The 17,985-nt window shown below is 44.1% G+C and overlaps 1 protein-coding gene across 1 annotated transcript; it reads left to right on the forward strand.

The window, feature by feature from the left end:
• The first annotated feature begins 9,387 nt into the window (after nt 1–9,387).
• Nucleotides 9,388–17,383, forward strand: tnnc2.1 (troponin C2, fast skeletal type, tandem duplicate 1). The gene is made up of 6 exons (XM_085393168.1): nt 9,388–9,525; nt 11,704–11,758; nt 11,941–12,084; nt 12,313–12,427; nt 12,953–13,089; nt 16,930–17,383. The coding sequence occupies exons 1-6, from the start codon at nt 9,523–9,525 to the stop codon at nt 16,959–16,961; spliced, it is 486 nt and encodes a 161-aa protein (XP_085249294.1). The 5' UTR covers nt 9,388–9,522; the 3' UTR covers nt 16,962–17,383.
• The last annotated feature ends 602 nt before the right edge of the window (nt 17,384–17,985 follow it).

Raw genomic sequence — 17,985 nt, forward strand, 5'->3', positions numbered from 1 at the left:
AAGCCCTCCGCCACTTGGCTGCGCCTAGAAATCCTGTCCATAAAAATTATGAACAGAACCAGTGACAAAGGGCAGCCCTGGCGGAGCCCATCACCCACCGGGAATGAGTCCAACTTATTGCCGGCAATGCGAACCAAGCTCTTGCAACGGTTGTATAGGGATTGAATGGCCCGTAGCAATGGGCCAGACACCCCATACTCCCGCAACACCTCCCACAGGACACCCCGAGGGACACGGTCGAATGCCTTCTCCAAGTCCATAAAACACATGTAGATTGGTTGGGCAAACTCCCATGCACCCTCAAGTATCCTGGAGAGGATAAGGAGCTTGTCCAGTGTTCCGCGACCAGGACGAAAACCGCATTGTTCCTCCTGTATGTTCCTCAACTAGCGGACGAACTCTCCTTTCCAGCACCCTGGCATAGACTTTCCCAGGGAGGCTGAGGAGTGTGATCCCCTTGTAGTTGGAACACACCCTCCGGTCTCCCTTCTTAAAAATGGGGACCACCACCCCGGTCTGCCAGTCCAAGGGTACTGCCCCTGATCTCCACGCAACATTGTAGAGGCGTGTCAACCAGGACAGCCCTACAACATCCAGAGCCTTCAGGAACTCGGGACGGACCTCATCAACACCAGGGGCTCTGTCACCAAGGAGTTGTTTAACTGCCTCAGTGACCTCGCCCCCGGAAATTGGCGGGTCATTCCCATCATGCCCAGACTCTGCTTCCTCCTCGGAAGACGTGTCAGTGGGATTAAGGAGGTCCTCGAAGTATTCCTTCCACCGTCTGACAATTTTCTCAGTCAACGTCAGCCAGCACTATACACAATGCAGGTAAAGCACCGCTTTCCCCTCCTGAGACGCCTGACGGTTTGCCAGAATCTCTTTGAGGCAGTCCGAAAGTCTTTTTCCATGGCCTCTCCGAACTCCTCCCACACCGGGCTTCAGCCACTGCCTGAGCCACATTCCGCTTGGCCTGTCGATACCTGTCGGCTGCCTCCGGAGTCCCACAGGCTAACCAAGCCCGATAGGACTCCTTCTTCAGCCTGGTGGCTCCCTTCACCTCTGGTGTCCACCATTTGGTTCGGAGATTACCACCACGGCAGGCACCAACCACCTTGTGGCCGCAGCTCAAAGCAGCAGCTTCGGCAATGGAGACGCTGAACATGGTCCATTCGGACTCAATGTCCCCAGTCTCCCTCGGAATGCTGTTGAAGCTCTGCCGGAGGTGTGCGTTGAATCCAACTCACCACCAGGTGGTGATCAGTTGACAGCTCAGCCCCTCTGTTTACCCGAGTGTCCAGAACATATGGCCGCAGGTCTGGTGATACGATTACAAAATCGATCATCGACCTGCGGCCTAGAGCGTACTGGTGCCACGTGCACTTATGGACACTCTTATGTTCGAACAAGGTGCTTGTTATGGCCAAACTGTGATTTGCACAGAAGTCCAACAACAAAACACCGCTCGGGTTCAGATCAAGGTTCAAGGTTCAAGGTTCAAGGTTCTTTATTATTTGTCACATGCATAGTTATACAAGTATAACACACAGTGAAATGTAGCCTGACACGCTCCTCGACATGTGCAAAAATTGGGGGGGGGGGGGGGGGGGTGTAGAGGAAGAAAATTATATATATATATATATATATATATATATATATATATATATATATATATATATATATATATATATATATATATACACACTGGGTGAATGTGCAGTAGTAGCAGCAAGCAGGTGAATTCTGTACATTAATATGAATAGATATCTGACTATTTTACAGGATAGACAATATAAACATATTTAAAATTAAAGGAATTGAAATGTACATTGTGCCTTGGTTTAGTGTCTGGAAGAGAGTCCTGTCTCAGTCAATTATAGATGATGTGAGCGGGCGGGTGTGTGTGTTTAGGGCACGGATGGCTTGGGGATAGAAGCTCCTCTTGAGTCTCTCTGTCCTTGCCCGGAAGATGCGGAACCTTCTACCAGATTGCAGAAGTTGGAACAGTTTGTTGCCAGGATGGGACGGGTCCTTCAGTATCTGCGCTGCTCTAGTCCGGCATCTCCTGGTGTAGGTGTCCTGAAGCGGGGGGAGAGCAATCCTGCAGCAGCGTTCTGCTGTACGGATCACTCTCTGGAGAGCTTTTTGGTCCTTCACACAGCTGTTCCCGAACCATGATGTCATGTTCTGTGTGAGGATGCTCTCCACAGCACCTGTATAGAAAATCCTGAGGATCTTTGGAGAGACCCTGAACTTCCTCAGTTGTCGTAGGTGGTACAGGCGCTGCCTAGCCTTTTTGGTCTGGACCTGAATGTGGGCAGCCCATGTCAGGTCTGAGGAGATGTGGACACCAAGATACTTGAAGGACTGCACCCTCTCCACTGGAGCTCCATTGATGATAATGGGCTTGTAGTCTCTGTGCTGACCCCTTCTGAAGTCCACCACCAGCTCCTTGGTCTTGCTGACGTTCAGCTGGAGGTGGTTGTCCTGGCACCACGATGCCAGATTCTTCACTTCATCCATGTAGGCCGCCTCATCGTTGTTGGAGATGGCACCCAACACCACTGTGTCGTCAGCAAACTTCACAATGGTGTTGGAGCCATGGGTGGCCACACAGTCTGAAGTGTAGAGGGAGTAGAGCAGTGGCAAGAGGACACATCCCTGAGGTGCTCCTGTGTTGATGGTGATGCTGTTGGAGAAGCACCTGCCCACCCTCACCACCTGAGTTCTGCCAGTGAGGAAGTCCAACACCCATGCACACAGACGGCTGTTAAGTCCCAGATCCCTCAGCTTTGTGAACAGTCTGCAGGGCACTATTGTGTTAAACGCTGAACTGTAATCAACAAACAGCATTCGCACATAGTTACCCTGTTTCTTGTCCACGTGGCTGAGAGTGGTGTGTAGGATGTGGGCGATGGCATCCTCTGTGGATCTGTTGGATCTGTAGGCGAACTGCAGCGGATCTGTGGTGTCTGGGATGGAGGAGGAGATGATGTTCTTCAGCAGCCTCTCAAACACCTTCATTACTACCGAGGTCAGTGCAACTGGCCGGTAATCGTTCAGGGATGAGGGTTTGCTGTTCTTGGGCACAGGGATGATGGTGGATCTTTTGAAGCATGTGGGGACCACAGACTTCGCCAGGGACTCGTTGAAGATGTAAGTGAACACACCTGCTAGCTGGTCAGCACAGCAGCGCAGCAGACGGCCGGTGATGCTGTCTGGCCCCGCCGCTTTCCTTGTGTTCACTCTCCTCAGTGCCGCTCGGACGTCATGCTCCGCGATGCTGGTCACCGGTCTCTCGCTGATGACGTCACTGTCCTCGGTAGTCAGGCGGTAGATAGCATTAGCCGCCTGGCTAACCTCGAAACGGGCGTAGAACCGATTCAGCTCGTTGGTGAATGCAGAGTCGGCGTTGATCGGCGCAGTGTCCCTGGCTTTGTAGTCCGTAATGGTGCGTAGTCCGTGCCACATACTCCGTGTGTCGCCCTGGTGGAAGCGGGACTCCACACGTTCCCGGTACCTGCGTTTGGCATCTCTCACCGCGCGCCGCACGCCGTATGAGGCCGCTTTGTAGGCGCTCATATCGCCAGTGGCGAGACCCGCGTTGTAGGAGGCGGTCCTGGCGTTTACTGCAGTGCGGATCGATCTGTCCATCCACGGTTTCTGGTTTGGGAATGTGGTGACTCTCGCAGTGGGGATAATCTCCTCCGCTAGCATATTGACGAAGCATACTGCTACTTCCGTAAACTCGTTGATGTCGACTGCGCATGCTCTGAACATGTCCCAGTCTACGTCGTTGAGTGCGTCCTGTAGCGTAGCTTCTGATTGGGCAGTCCACCGTTTTACTTCCTTCGTGGTCACGTCTTCCCTCCGTATGCTTTGTTTATACTGGGGAATGAGGAAGATGGCATTGTGGTCAGACTTCCCAAAAGCCGGGTGTGAGACAGCTTTGTAGCCCTGCTTGTATGGCGTGTAGCAGTGATCCAAAATCCGATCCCCTCTCGTTGGACACGAGACATGCTGGTAAAAGTTTGGCATGACTTGTCTGAGGTTCGCTTTGTTAAAGTCTCCTGCTACAATGAGGGCTGCACTCGGGTCCTTGTTTTGAAGCGAGCTCAGCACATCATGTAATTCGGACAAAGCCATACCTGTGTCCGCTTGGGGTGGGATGTAGATCAGACAATCACGCCCCTCCAGGTCTTGCTGTCGTTACCCACGTGAGCATTGAAGTCTCCCAGCAGGACAACAGAGTCTCCAGGTGGAGCACCTTCCAGCCCCCCCCCCCCCCCCCCCCCCCCACTCTAAGAAGGCTGGGTACTCTGAACTGCCACTCGGCGCATAAGCGTAGATGACAGTCAGGACTGAGACAGAGTCCAGCCCCTCTCCAGGAGACTGGTTCCAGAGCCCAAGCCATGCGTAGAGGTGAGCCCGACTATATCTAGCCGGTACCTCTCAACCTCACGCACTAACTCAGGCTCCTTCCCCACCAGAGAGGTGACACGGGCGCGTCACTGCAACTCCCCCTGGCTTCTGCTCCGCGGCTGCTGAGTGAGCCCTCATCTGGGACTCTCCTCAGCTCTTTCTGGGACAGTGGCGCAGCTGCCCCTCTGTTGGTCTTCCTTGGTCTCTTGTGTTCTGGGGGCCTCTGGATGTCTGGAGTTTTGATCTCCTCCATACCTGCTTCATGCCCTGGAGGACGGGGCTGTGGCCCCCCCACACCCTCTAGCAGATCATTGCATGAAGGAACCTTTAAAAAAAAACCAAAAAAAAAACCAAGCGCGTCCATGCTCACAGGTGTACACACGGGTGATCACACCCACAAACTACACCCTTTTTGGCTCCTACCTCAAAGCACACTGTGTTCTGTTGATCTTATGTGCTGCACAATAATGTTTAATATTTAGTATTTACTGTCATATTCCCATATATCATTGTGATGTTGTTTATTCTATTACTCTTGTTCTCTTCTGCTTGTTTTCTTTTTTCTTTCTCAGCAGGTGATCCAGGTGATTGATATTAGAGATGGACCGATCCGATATTACGTATCGGTATCGGTCCGATACTGACCTAAATTACTGGATCGGATATCGGAGAAAAATAAAAAATGTAATCCGATCCATTAAATATCACGAAAGCACCTCACAAAACTTGCAACACGCCGTAACTCACCTCAGAACGTTAGCACGTCGGAGCAGTATGCATCACGTGATAGAGCGGCTGTGGCATGCGGGACCTGTCGGTGGTCTGGATAGCATTTGGAGCTTCGCTAGCAACCCGGCATTTCATCTCCGACAAAGTTATCCCGAGAGAAGTAAAGCAAGTGTGTAAGTCCATCTCTGAATGTTTGTAAAGCATTCCTGCGTTAAGCTTAACAAGCGACTGCCTCTCCTGCTGCTACTTCAATCATGAAACTGCTTAACGATCAGCTGATCGGCTTTTCTGTCGTGAGTCCGTGTCTCTAGTTTGCTTTTGGCCCACTTTGCACCAGAAAGAGGAAACCAGCGGCTGAACAACAGCAGCACGTTTAAGCTTGATCAGCTATTGTTAGAATGTATTTAATATTACTTTCTACTCCAGGATCTTTTTCTACATAGCTGATGCTGGTAACTGTGCAGGGGCAGATCTAGCAAAGTTTAGCCAGGGGGGCCGATAGGACATTAACAGGGAAAAGGGGGCACAAAGACATACTTTTCTTTCTTATTCTCATTTAAATGTCAAGCTTTTAATAAATAATTATCTGACACCCAAAGTTTTAATTTGATGTAAAATGAATAGAAGTCAATTACTGTATATAGTAACTATTAAGTCTAATATATATACCCTAGTAAGCTATAGTACTTTTTCCTTTGGAAAGGTACCATCTGTGCAGTCTGCAATTTTGTTGAAGAAAGATGTTGAATCTATTTAATATTTCTTGAAAAATAATTGATTTCTGTGCATTTTTTTTCACACTGCATCAAATTAAGGTTGATTACGTCGATTAAGCATCATGAGGTGGAGCGTGAGGGGTGGTTCCCTATTTTTTATTTATTTATTTTTGTTGTTGCTGGGAGTTGGAACCCTATTAGTTAGGTTGCTTAATATTTATGCTAAGTACTCTTTAAAATACCAGAATAGGGAGGATGGTGTAGGTTTAAGTTTATTAGATTGATCAGTATTGCTGAACTATGAAATATTTTTTTTGCATACAGGTATAACAGAATAGCTTTAGTGTAGTTGTTGTTTTAAACTTGAGTATGAACTTATACAAAATGCAGCAAGATATTAAAAAACACTATATCGGATTCATATCGGTATCGGCAGATATCCAAATTTATGATATCGGTATCGGTATCGGACATAAAAAAGTGGTATCGTGCCATCTCTAATTGATATATGCATTTTATTTATTTATTTATTTATTTTTTCTGCTCATTCTGTTGGTTTTTGTTTTTTGCCCTTCTCCCCCGTCCCTTTTCTCAGCTGTTTCTCTTTCCCTCTTTCTTTCTCCCCTTCTTTCCCCCAGTCAAGTCTGTCCCGTATTCAGTAAGTGAAAATAAAATAAACAATAAAAGGTGAATCAAATGGACCATTACGGCAAGGCTGGGATGGTCAATTTGGTAAAGTAAATCCGTTGGGCATCTTTCTTTGCCTTTAGACAACAATTCTGATGGCAAAAGAGCCAAACGGGACAGGCAAAAAAAAAAAGGAAAAAAAGAAAAAAGAAAAAGAAAAAAAAAAAAAAATTTAACTATTAATCACAGTTTTGCTAAATAAAAGGATCTGGCTTGCATCAGTCACATGATCACATTTCACCAATGATCGCCCTTGACGGCAGAACGCGCTGGTTACGAGCCGGGAACGAGCTCACAAAGAGCACGCGCATTTTTAGCGGTCCGGAGCTGTAGGAGAAACACAAGTTAACTCAGAGACACAGACTGATGCGACACAACCAGTAAGTAGGTGTACTATGGGCAGAAATCTGTGCCATCAGAAACTGAATTTGAATAAGTTCAATTTGAATTTGAATGGCTCAGATTGAATCTGAAGAAAAGAGAAAAAAAGAAAAAAAAAAAAAAAAAGAATACCCACCCCAGCCCGCCGCCTCTCACCAGGGGCAACTCCAGACTGAGACAGAGTCCAGCCCCTCTCCAGGAGACTGGTCCCAGAGCCCAAGCCATGCGTAGAGGTGAGCCCGACTATATCTAGCCGGTACCTCTCAACCTCACGCACTAACTCAGGCTCCTTCCCCACCAGAGAGGTGACATTCCATATCCCTATTGCCAGTCTTGGCAGCCGGGGATCAGTCCGCCAGGGCCTCCGCTCCTGGCCGCCACCCGGCACACAATGCACCCGACCCCTATGCCGCCTCCTGTGGGTGGTGGGCCTGCGGGAGGATGGGCCCATGTCTCCTCTTCGGGCTGTGCCCGGCCGGGCCCCATGGACTAAGGCCCAGCCACCAGACGCTCCCTCCCAGGTCCTGGCTCCAGGGCGGGGCCCCAGTCACCCTATCCCGGGCAGGGTAAACTGTTCCCTCGATGTTCTCTTCATAAGGGTCTTCTGAATCGCTCTTTGTCTGGTCCCTCACCCAGCACCAATTTGCCATGGGAGACCCTACCAGGGGGCTAAAGCCCCCAGACAACATAGCCCGTGGGATCCCTGGAACACACAAACCGCTCCACCACGATAAGGTAGCGATTCACGGAGAGGGCCTAGTTAGTTAATAGAGCTGAAGCTTCAAGTTATCAAGTAGCAGCCAAGAAACCAAAAGGTGAGTTTAGAGAGTTTCTGTAAAAACAGAGTGAGTCATAAACCCTCCTGAGATGTGTGCAGACCTGGTGACCAAGTACAAGAAACATCTGACAGCTGTGCTTGCCAAAAAAGGCATTCTCCACTCATACTAAAATACAGGGTGGGCCATTTATATGGATACACCGTAATAACATGGGAATGGTTGGTGATATTAAAGTCCTGTTTGTGGCACATTAGTATATGTGAGGGGGCAAACTCCTCAAGATGGGTGGTGACCATGGTGGCCATTTAGAAGTCGGCCATCTTGGATACAACTTTTGTTTTTTCAATAGGAAGAGGGCCATGTGACACATCAAACTTATTGGTAATGTCACAAGAAAAACAAAGGTGTGCTTGGTTTCAACGTAACTTTATTCTTTCATAAGTTATTTACATGTTTCTCTGTGTTCACAGCCATTGACATGTCGAAGAGGTTAACACGTGAGGAGCGGATCAAAATCGTGTTGATATCTGGTGAATGCAGTAACCGGGTCATTGCAGCAGATTTCAATGACAATCCAACACAATGGGCAGCACATTGAACACATTTTATAAGTGGTCAGAAACTTGTAGATAACTCATGAAATAGGCCCTCTTCCTATTGAAAAAACAAAAGTTGTATCCAAGATGGCCGACTTCTAAATCGCCACCATGGTCACCGCCCATCTTGAGGAGTTTGCCCCCTCACATATACTAATGTGCCACAAACAGGACTTTAATATCACCAACCATTCCCATGTTATTACGGTGTATCCATATAAATGGCCCACCCTGTACTTATTTCACTCATTGACAAGCAAATCAATTTATGACTTATGTCAACGCTTCAGTGTGTTTCTTTGGCAGATATTCTGCCTCTCAACTACCATAAATACTTGAAACTATTCATTTCTTACAAGCGAGCAAACTTAAAAGAATTGTTTCCTTCACTGTGTGTAGATGTACTGTCAAGTAGCCTCTGTTGCTAATTTCTGGTTATTAGTGTCAGTGGGATTCTGAATGAGTTTCTGTGGAAATTTCACTTTGACTTTGGCTCGATCAAGCCTTTTACTGACATGGTAATTAGAGGTTTGCTTTTCTGTTGAGGTAATGAGAAACCACTAGCTAAAATTGTTAAGACGGGGAACAGTTGTGTGAGGTGACAGGTCTTTCTGCACAGCTCTTATGTTTCAGATGTCATAGGTGCAAGGGCAAGTCAGCAGCCCTGAGGACAGGGAGGAGGGCAGATAGATGGGTTAACGGACACTGCGGAAGGGGCAGAGAATCTATGCATGCAGGGAGGTGTTAATCCGTGAGTGCATGCATGTGTGTGTGCTGTGCGCGAGCGTGCACGCGCTCTGGTCCATGTGAAATCAAGTGTCGTTCTGCACTGAGATGCCCAGTTGATCCTCTGCCAAAATAACCTTCAGCTGCCTGATGCCTGCACAGTGTTTTCTTTTTTTTCAATAAATGTCAGTGAGCTTGTCTGTTATCTAAATATGGGGGATTGGACACTGTGCCACACAAGGGGATGTCCATCAGGAGATTGTAAGGGCGCACAAACTAAAACCAAATTTGATTGGCCGGCTCTTGTCCGAGGAGGGGGTCTCTGGCCCAATCCTGATCATTTTTAGTAAAATGCTGGTGGGATGAGAGGGTACTTATGGAGTAGAGTAAAGTCACAGAGTTACCTGAACTGCATAGAAAGGAGACCTTCTTTCCCAGCTGTCTGTTGTTTGTACTGGTGTGTGTTGTTCTCCACAGTCCGCCACCATGGTAAGAAACCAAAAACGGAGGAGGGGGTAAAGGACGAGAAGGAGGATTTAGGTTTATGATGCATCCTGAGGATTTGATTTGGTTTTCAAGGGATGAGAAGAAAAGGCAGATGACGCAGGATGGAGATAAATACCTGAAGCAAACTGGCTGTGCTCATCCAGCAAGTCCTCATCCGCATCATAACTGGATTTTATAAATCATCCTGGAATTCCTTAAATATTTGGAAATGTCATGCGGGGCACACACCTGATAGACAACACACACACAAATCTAGTTTGTCTGACTAGTAACTTGTTGCTGTGAACTGCTTGTAACTCCTCGTTGCTGTTTGCTTACAGGCTCACACTGCTTTTGTGTTCCATCACTTTGTAACTAAACCCGCTACGATTGATATTTAGATTGGAGGGAGTGGTACTAAAGATAGATGTACACAGCTGAGTAAAGTGAGAAGACAAGCTGCCTTTTCTTAGTGTCCTAATTTAGGAAATTCACCTTGAGAAAATCCCTGTCAAATCCTCTCCCAAGTCTCACCTTAAAAATAGCTTTAAAGGAAAGGGGGTGGGTTTCCTTCCATATGTCGCAACATTATCAACATTTTGTCAAGGAAAACAGGAAAAATTAGTTTTAGTTTTATTTTCTTATCTTTGCTATGCTAAGCTCTGCAAGATTCTGTTTACTAAACTGCTTAGGATCACAATTATGTTAAAATATTAATTGAAATCTAAAAAAATCCACATTTACAAAACTTTAAAAAAGCCAAATCTGGCTCAAATTATTCCTCTTAGAAATGCTGTATAATCCACACCAGTGTTATGATCTCTTTAGAGTAAAATTCTGAATACAAATTGAGAAATTTAAAGGTGGATGGTTTAACAAAGTCTGAGTGTGCATAAAAACTAAACTATTTTCTTCCTCTTGGGAAATGTTGGTCAGATGCTTTTAAATTTGTTCAGCTTTGTTTTTATTCACTGTTTTGTTTCCACTTGGCATTTGGTTAGTTTTGATAATAGCTTGGTTCATGATTTTAAAATACATCCATTCACAGTATTAACACTGTAGAATAGTTACACTGTAGTGAGCATCACTGTGAGCTATAACTGTCTTGTTTTCACACGTCACATGGATTTGAAAGATGTTAAAATGTTTTTTTGCCCAACAAATGTACAAATAAACAAGCAAACAACAAAAAAGAAAAAATGAAAAAAAATATTATTAATTGGACGATAATGGTAGTGCAGTGGTAAGACCAGAATTATTCAGTTGCCCACATATCTCCTAAAACAGCAGGCAACAGCTTGTTGTGTTAGTAAATGCCTACAATCATTGCCGGTCGCTAACTGATGCCTAAAATTTTCAAGTTTAACTTTGCATTCTCCAGAAATGGGGAAATAGGAAGTCATTTTTCTTGCTTTTAATAAGCCATTTGCAGTTATAAACTACTGACTGCCCCGAAAACTGAAAAAAAGTTATTAATCTGCTCTGTGAATGCAGCTGAAGGCCAATTATCCAATTACCGCAAATTGTACTCCAGCTAATTGTTTAACTATATGCAGTTCTCTTTGATTTCCCAACTCTGGACATCATTCTGCTCTTTATTTTGTTATTATGTATTACTAAATGCCATTGAATTTCTTGGAAGGACTGATTTCCATTCATTTCAATGAGCAGCGCGATGAGCAGAGATACAGACTAACTGTGATTCAGTGTTCAGTCAAATAAAAATGAAAACTTAAAGTAGCAAAATGCTTAAAGACCAAAACTTGATGATGCCTTTAAAAGTCATCATACAGCTCTAGTCTTATGTTCTAAATAATATTACAGAACATTAATCTATAGAACATGAACTGTAGCAAATGACATGGGAGAGAGGGGGGAGGGTTAAATACACTTCAGAAGGGAGAAGTAGTTTATTTCTTAAGAAACCTTTTGTGATGCTAATGTGTTGGTCCTAGACATGTGAACAAAAGAGAACACTATATAGCTTTTCACCACTGTGATGTTATTACAGGACATAATGGCGGTCTCCCACTGTGACAAGTGAAGGGAAAAAGCTCATTTATCCCCTTCCCAATAGCCACTCCTTACAGCTTGTTCTAGTTATGATTTGATATCACTTATAGCATCCACTTGCCTGACTACAGATGCATTTCCACCTTTTTTTCATTTTTCTTTTTAAAGCCCACTGATGCCCAAAGTGACGCCCGGTCCTTCCTGACTGAGGAGATGATTGCAGGTCTGTATTTTTTTTTCTACATGAAGAAATGAGTGATAACCTTAAGTTGAGTTCCAGCAGTGATTTTCAAGTAGACTTTTTACAGTCTGTATTGTGGATGAAAATTAATGATTTCAGCTTTGCTTAGGCAGTAAAGCAACCAAAAAAAAGCCTAAATTTGAACTTTTCCTTCTCTAACCCAGAGTTCAAGGCTGCCTTCGACATGTTTGACACAGATGGAGGCGGTGACATCAGCACCAAAGAGTTGGGCACTGTAATGAGGATGTTGGGCCAGAACCCATCAAGGGAGGAGCTGGATGCCATCATAGAGGAGGTCGATGAGGATGGTGAGATCATGGTTGGATGAAAATGTCTAAAAGTCTATGTCCAGCTGTTGTCACGAGATTCCTTGTGATGAGTGAACTGAGCATTATGTGCATCCCTTCATCAAAAATTTAAGACCAGTTGGTGAACTGGAGATAATCACTTGATAAGTAAACAAGACATTTCAAACTGATTCCTACCCGGTAAATGTAAAACAGTAATCTTCCCATATTCATCTTTTCTGTCTTCAGGCAGCGGTACCATCGACTTCGAGGAGTTCTTGGTCATGATGGTCCAACAGTTAAAGGAGGACCAGGCAGGAAAGAGCGAAGAAGAGCTTTCAGAATGCTTCCGTATTTTTGACAAGTACGACACTAAACGTCATCACAAAACTTAATACAGTTAATAAAGTTTTCAAACATTTATGTGAAAAGCAATTTAGAATTGATAAAATAACTAGTGTGTCAAATAACTAGAGAGACAGATGAGAATTATGAGCACCTGTTGCTCACTTTTGTGTTCAAAGATTTAGTCTTTCTCATGGGATTTGTATCAACTTACACATCTTTATATTTGAAAATAACAAGTTATTGCAGTAATGAAATACCTTATGTCATACTTTAGATATCAGAGCCTTTAATGTTGTGACTGACTATAGTCCCATAGCCTGTTTACCTGACTTTTTAGCCCTTAAACAACATTTACATTAAAATAAAAACTCAAAAGTATTGTCAGACGTAAAAAAGCTCAAAGACATAATTGTTTGAACACAGATACAAGAATAAGAGAAAAGGACAGACTTTAGCTTTTGCGTCGATGTAAATTGGCAGGAAGAAAGGAGATTGAGTTTGAACTTGATATAAATATATATATATATATTTAAATCTACAGGAATGGAGATGGTTTTGTTGATCGTGAGGAATTTGGGGAAATTCTTCATATGACTGGAGAACCAGTGACAGAGGAAGATATCGATGAGATGTTTGGGGAATCTGACACAAACAAAGATGGAAAGATTGATTTTGATGGTAAGATTAAGCCTCTATTTACAGGTACAGTCAGTCAGTATTACAGTTATATAAAAGAAAAAAGAATATTGTTCTCATAAAAATACATTGATTAATGTGTAATTATATTTTCCAACAAACTGAGCTCATAAAAGAGTTTATTCGCTAAGAGTCCGAGTCCAACAATGACTCGGACCACTTCAAACAAAGTTTGACTAACGCCAACTAACAGCATCAAAAACAGCAGCGCAGCAACAGTTCAGGATATCGCCAACAAAAGTGAGCCAGGACAAAAGTGAGCTTCACTGACTCCCCGACTTGTATCAGACTCCCGTCAGATCAAATAGATGTGGACACATTTTGGCAGCTGAGGTAAACAGCAGGCTGACAGACTACTCACACTACAAATAACGGCAGCCAGAGTTGTTTGTCCTACAGTGGATACTGTAACTGAGTAGTTGGCTCTTGGCTCTTTCAAAGGAAGAGTACCCAGCCACTGGTACAGATATGTAGACGACACCTGGGTCAAAATCAAGACACAAGAAGTGGAATCCTTCACTGCGCACATTAACGCTGTGGATAAAAACATCAAGTTCACCAGGGAAGACACAAAGGACAACTGTTTGCCTTTCCTGGACTGCGCTGTGCACATCGAAGAGAATGGCAAACTCAACATCGAAGTTTACCGGAAGCCCACACACACGGACCAGTACCTCCTCTTTGACTCCCATCACCCTTTGGAACACAAACTTGGAGTAATTAGGACCCTACACCACCGGGCAGAACATGTTCCCTCTAAGCCTGAAGGAAAAAAGAAGGAACACACACATGTAAAGGAAGCACTCAAAAGGTGCGGCTATCCTAAATGGGCGTTCTTAAAGTCAGCAAAGAGGCACAGAAAAGAAGACCAGACACCAGCGAGGGAGGATAAGAAGGACAGACGCAACAACATTGTCATCCCCTATGTAGCCGGTGTATCAGAAAAACTCAGGAGAGTTTTCTCCAAGCACGACATCCCGGTGCATTTCAGACCCAGCAACACGCTCAGACAAAAACTGGTTCACCCGAAAGACAAAACGCCAAAACACAGACTTAACAATGTGGTGTATGCTGTACAGTGCAGCGAGGAATGCCCAGACCTCTACATTGGAGAGACCAAACAGCCACTTCACAAGCGCATGGCACAACACAGAAGAGCCACCTCCACAGGACAAGACTCAGCAGTCCATCTGCATCTTAAGGATAAAGGACACTCTTTCGAGGATGCCAATGTTCACATTTTGGACAGAGAGGACAGATGGTTTGAAAGAGGAGTGAAAGAAGCCATCTATGTCCACTGTGAGCGACCATCTTTGAACAGAGGCGGGGGTTTACGACACCAACTCTCTGCCATCTATAATCCAGTTTTGAGATCCCTTCCCAGACGCCTTAACGCCCACTCACATCCTGGGCCATCTGACCTCAGGAATTCGCATGATAAGGTGGGGCCAGGTTTCACAATGAGCTCACTCGAAACCCTGGCTGATTGGGACCCACACCCAGTTTCACACCTTGGCTCAGGCGATTAGAGGATCATCAGGGGGTCCTTTTGTCCCTCTGTGGGGGGTCACTCCCACTAGGTTTATATCTGGGACTCTCCACCATTTGACCTTAGAACTGAAGAAGCTTCTCGGATGAGAGGTGAAACGTCTTCAAGCAACTTAAAGAAGTCCAGACGCTTTTCTTTGCAAGCTCCTTTGACTAAAGAGAGGATACAATACAGTACAATACCTGTTGTCCCAGTATTACGTTGCAGTTTGAACACTCAAGAGAATCCTTGTAACATAATATTAGAAACATCAGGTTCCACATAGTTCAAGTATGGTTCCCACACCTTAAAGAATTGATCTGTTTTTGAGTGCAGTACACATGTAAGATATTCCAGTTGCACTAGATCCAACACTACTCTTTGCCAACCTTTAATAGTTGGTACTTTTTCATAAATCCATTGGAGTAGTATATTCTTCCGTGCCGCATAGGTGAGAACACAGTACAATCTCCTATTATTCTTGGATATTAATCGCCGGCTGGGGAGGCCCAGTATGAGAGACAGAGGGTCCATCTCCAATTCACAACTGAAAATCTTCTCCATTTCAGATAACACATTGACACTAACACTTTTAATAAAGCATGAGGACGTGTTCGGCACCTAGACTCAACGAGGGTGAGGGTGACACAGCTATCACTGTGTCAGCACTGCCATCAAAACAGCTATGCCTCTGAGTTCAAGCCTTAACAAAACCACTAAGTTTTAGCTAAATTCATCACCCACACAGTAGTCATGAACAAGGGCTTGCAACCTCTACAATCAAAATTGCTTAGAAAACAAAAAAAAATCTAAATCTGCACCAGTCTGCATTAGATTATGATTGCTGTTTGGCAATTTAACGGCATTTCCTTGTGCGTTTTTAATAATGCTGTCTTTTTAAAAAATATAATAAGAAGAAATGTATTTATTTCAGTTTGGGAGATTTTTTTTGTTACAGCAATTGATACAATTATAAAAATAACAACAAGAAGAATTTAATATGCAATACATTTATAAATATAAAATAATACATTATCTGGGAGACGGCCTTCTTATATCTGTGATGCAGACCTGAATCAGGTTAGCAAGTTAGAGAAGGTGCTCTGCTAGCTGTCCAATAACTGGTGCAGAGGGTGGACCTCATGATGGATGACAGTTTGCTCCGTGATCTCTCCACCACAGCTTCAAATGTGTCCAGCTTGCAGCAAATGTTATCATGTTTATTATTAATATTGTTAAGAATATTAAAAATATGAATGAACCAGTTTCAGTTGTAATTCTGGCTCAATTGCAGTTTGACATGAAGCACACGAGTAAACCAGCAGCACTGGAGGTGGAGCAAAAAAAAAAAATGTACATATTGTTACATTTAGATTTAGATCTATCACTGAGGGGGTCTCAAGACATGCTTGTTATGTGTATACATCCATGCTAACCATGGCTAGTTAATAAAATAAGATGATAAAGCAACAGAATCAGAATACTTCATTAATGCCAGAGGAAATGATGTAATGTAACAGGTGACAGATGAAGGCTACGACGCACATGTTAATGAATAAAATATGAAACTTTTTCTTAATTCAGTGTATTAGCTACATGCTTATATATATATATATATATATATATATATATATATATATATATATATATATATATATATATATATGAGAAAAATGAAATTGCATAAATAAATTAGCATACCTAGCATAGAAACACACTCTGACCCCCGATTACTATCGGGGGTCAGAGTGCAGGGTCAACCAAACATTTAAAATTCTAATTCATTCTTGTCTTATACCTTGCTGTGTCATCGAGATCCTTATTTGTATCATTTTAATTTTAAACATTTCGTTTAAAATATATATTTTAAATATTGGGGTGGCTGTAGCTCAGGAGGTAGACCATCTACTAATCAGAAGATTGGTGGTTTGATCCCTGGCTGCTCCAGTCTGCATGCCAAATGTCCTTGGACAAGATACTAACCCCAGCTTGCTCTCCAACACATCTATTAGAGTGAGAATGTGTGTGAACGTTAGGTAGAACGTACATAAGCATAGAAAGAAATGTTCTTATACAAATGGGGGAATGAGGCATGCTGTAAAGGGCTTTGAGTGCTCTCAGAGAGTAGAAAAGCACCTTATAAGGATCAGTCCCTTTACGTATGGATAGGGTTTCTAGCTCCCCAGACAATAAATATAAAAATCTCATTTCTCATGTACAGGGTTTATCTACACTGTGTGATGGGTTTGACAGGCCGGCCGATTGACTCATTTGGCCTCTGATTCTGTCTCTAGAATTTCTGAAGATGATGGAGAACGTCCAGTAAAGACACCAGCTCTACATTCCTTGGTGATCCGTCCTCAGCGAGAAACTGAAGCACGTGTGTGATGGAAATCTGCTCAGAGCAAGCTCTAAATTCTAGGAGCCCGTCCACAAATATGTATAGGATAACTTTCTGAGATTTCAAAATGGATTCAAGACAAACACTGCAACCCACCACGTTTCCCCTTCTCACATGAAACCTGGGAACTTGTTGAGGATGTCTATAAATATCCATCCAAACCTTTTAAGACGAAGGCTCTCTTCCCCGGGTGCCTCCTTATGCCCACTACCCAGCTGTCCCCTTTGGCAGCTGCTGTTGCTCCAGAAATGCTACACCGCCACGCTGGCCACGCCCTCCACTATCGCACGTCGCATATCTTCTCAACCCTAATCTTTACTTTCTAAATAAACCAACTTCTTCTCCCACTTTTTGGTCATCCTTGTAAATAATTCTGCTGTGCATGTCCAACATGTCTTATATTGTTCGATTTTTGTCTCTTGTGGCCTTTCTGGGACTTTCACATTACCTTTATCTGAATGGCCACATGATTCTCAGACACATGAACCTAGTTAGAGAGATCATTCAGATGACACACCATGCACTCTACAGCCTCCCTAGATTTGACTAAATCTTACTTCTCCAGTCCCAGATTCAAACTAGCCCCCATGCAAACTATAGTTGTATAGATGGTAACTAATATGCTCCTTGTCTTTTTAAACAAAAAAGAAGTCTCATATTTGACAAAATATCTGTTTCAAATAAACCTCTTCCGATTTAGTCTTCTCCTAAGCATGTAGCCTGTTCATGAAGTAGTCTTCCAGCACAGAAGTCAATAACCCTCAGATTATAGCCCCAAGCATGAGATGCAAACCCAAGAATCAAAGGCTTGAGCTGGACATTCACAGAGCGGATGAGTTAAATCCCCTCCTGCAACGTGCAGCTCTCCCTCTGGAGTATATAGTCTGCAAGCCCCCACCACCACCACCTCTCAAAAGCACCTCCCACCTCCTTCTCTTCAGGTCTGCTC

The sequence above is a fragment of the Rhamphochromis longiceps genome, linkage group LG20 (assembly GCF_057381845.1).
Source record: "Rhamphochromis longiceps isolate RC_006_pf linkage group LG20, R_longiceps_female_GT1.1, whole genome shotgun sequence".
Classification (NCBI taxonomy): Eukaryota; Metazoa; Chordata; class Actinopteri; order Cichliformes; family Cichlidae; genus Rhamphochromis; species Rhamphochromis longiceps.

Coding starts and splice junctions, on each gene's coding strand:
- tnnc2.1 (XM_085393168.1), top strand. Junction 11,759..11,940: donor GACTGAGGAGATGATTGCAG/GTCTGTATTTTT, acceptor TCTCTAACCCAG/AGTTCAAGGCTGCCTTCGAC. Junction 12,428..12,952: donor TGCTTCCGTATTTTTGACAA/GTACGACACTAA, acceptor TTAAATCTACAG/GAATGGAGATGGTTTTGTTG.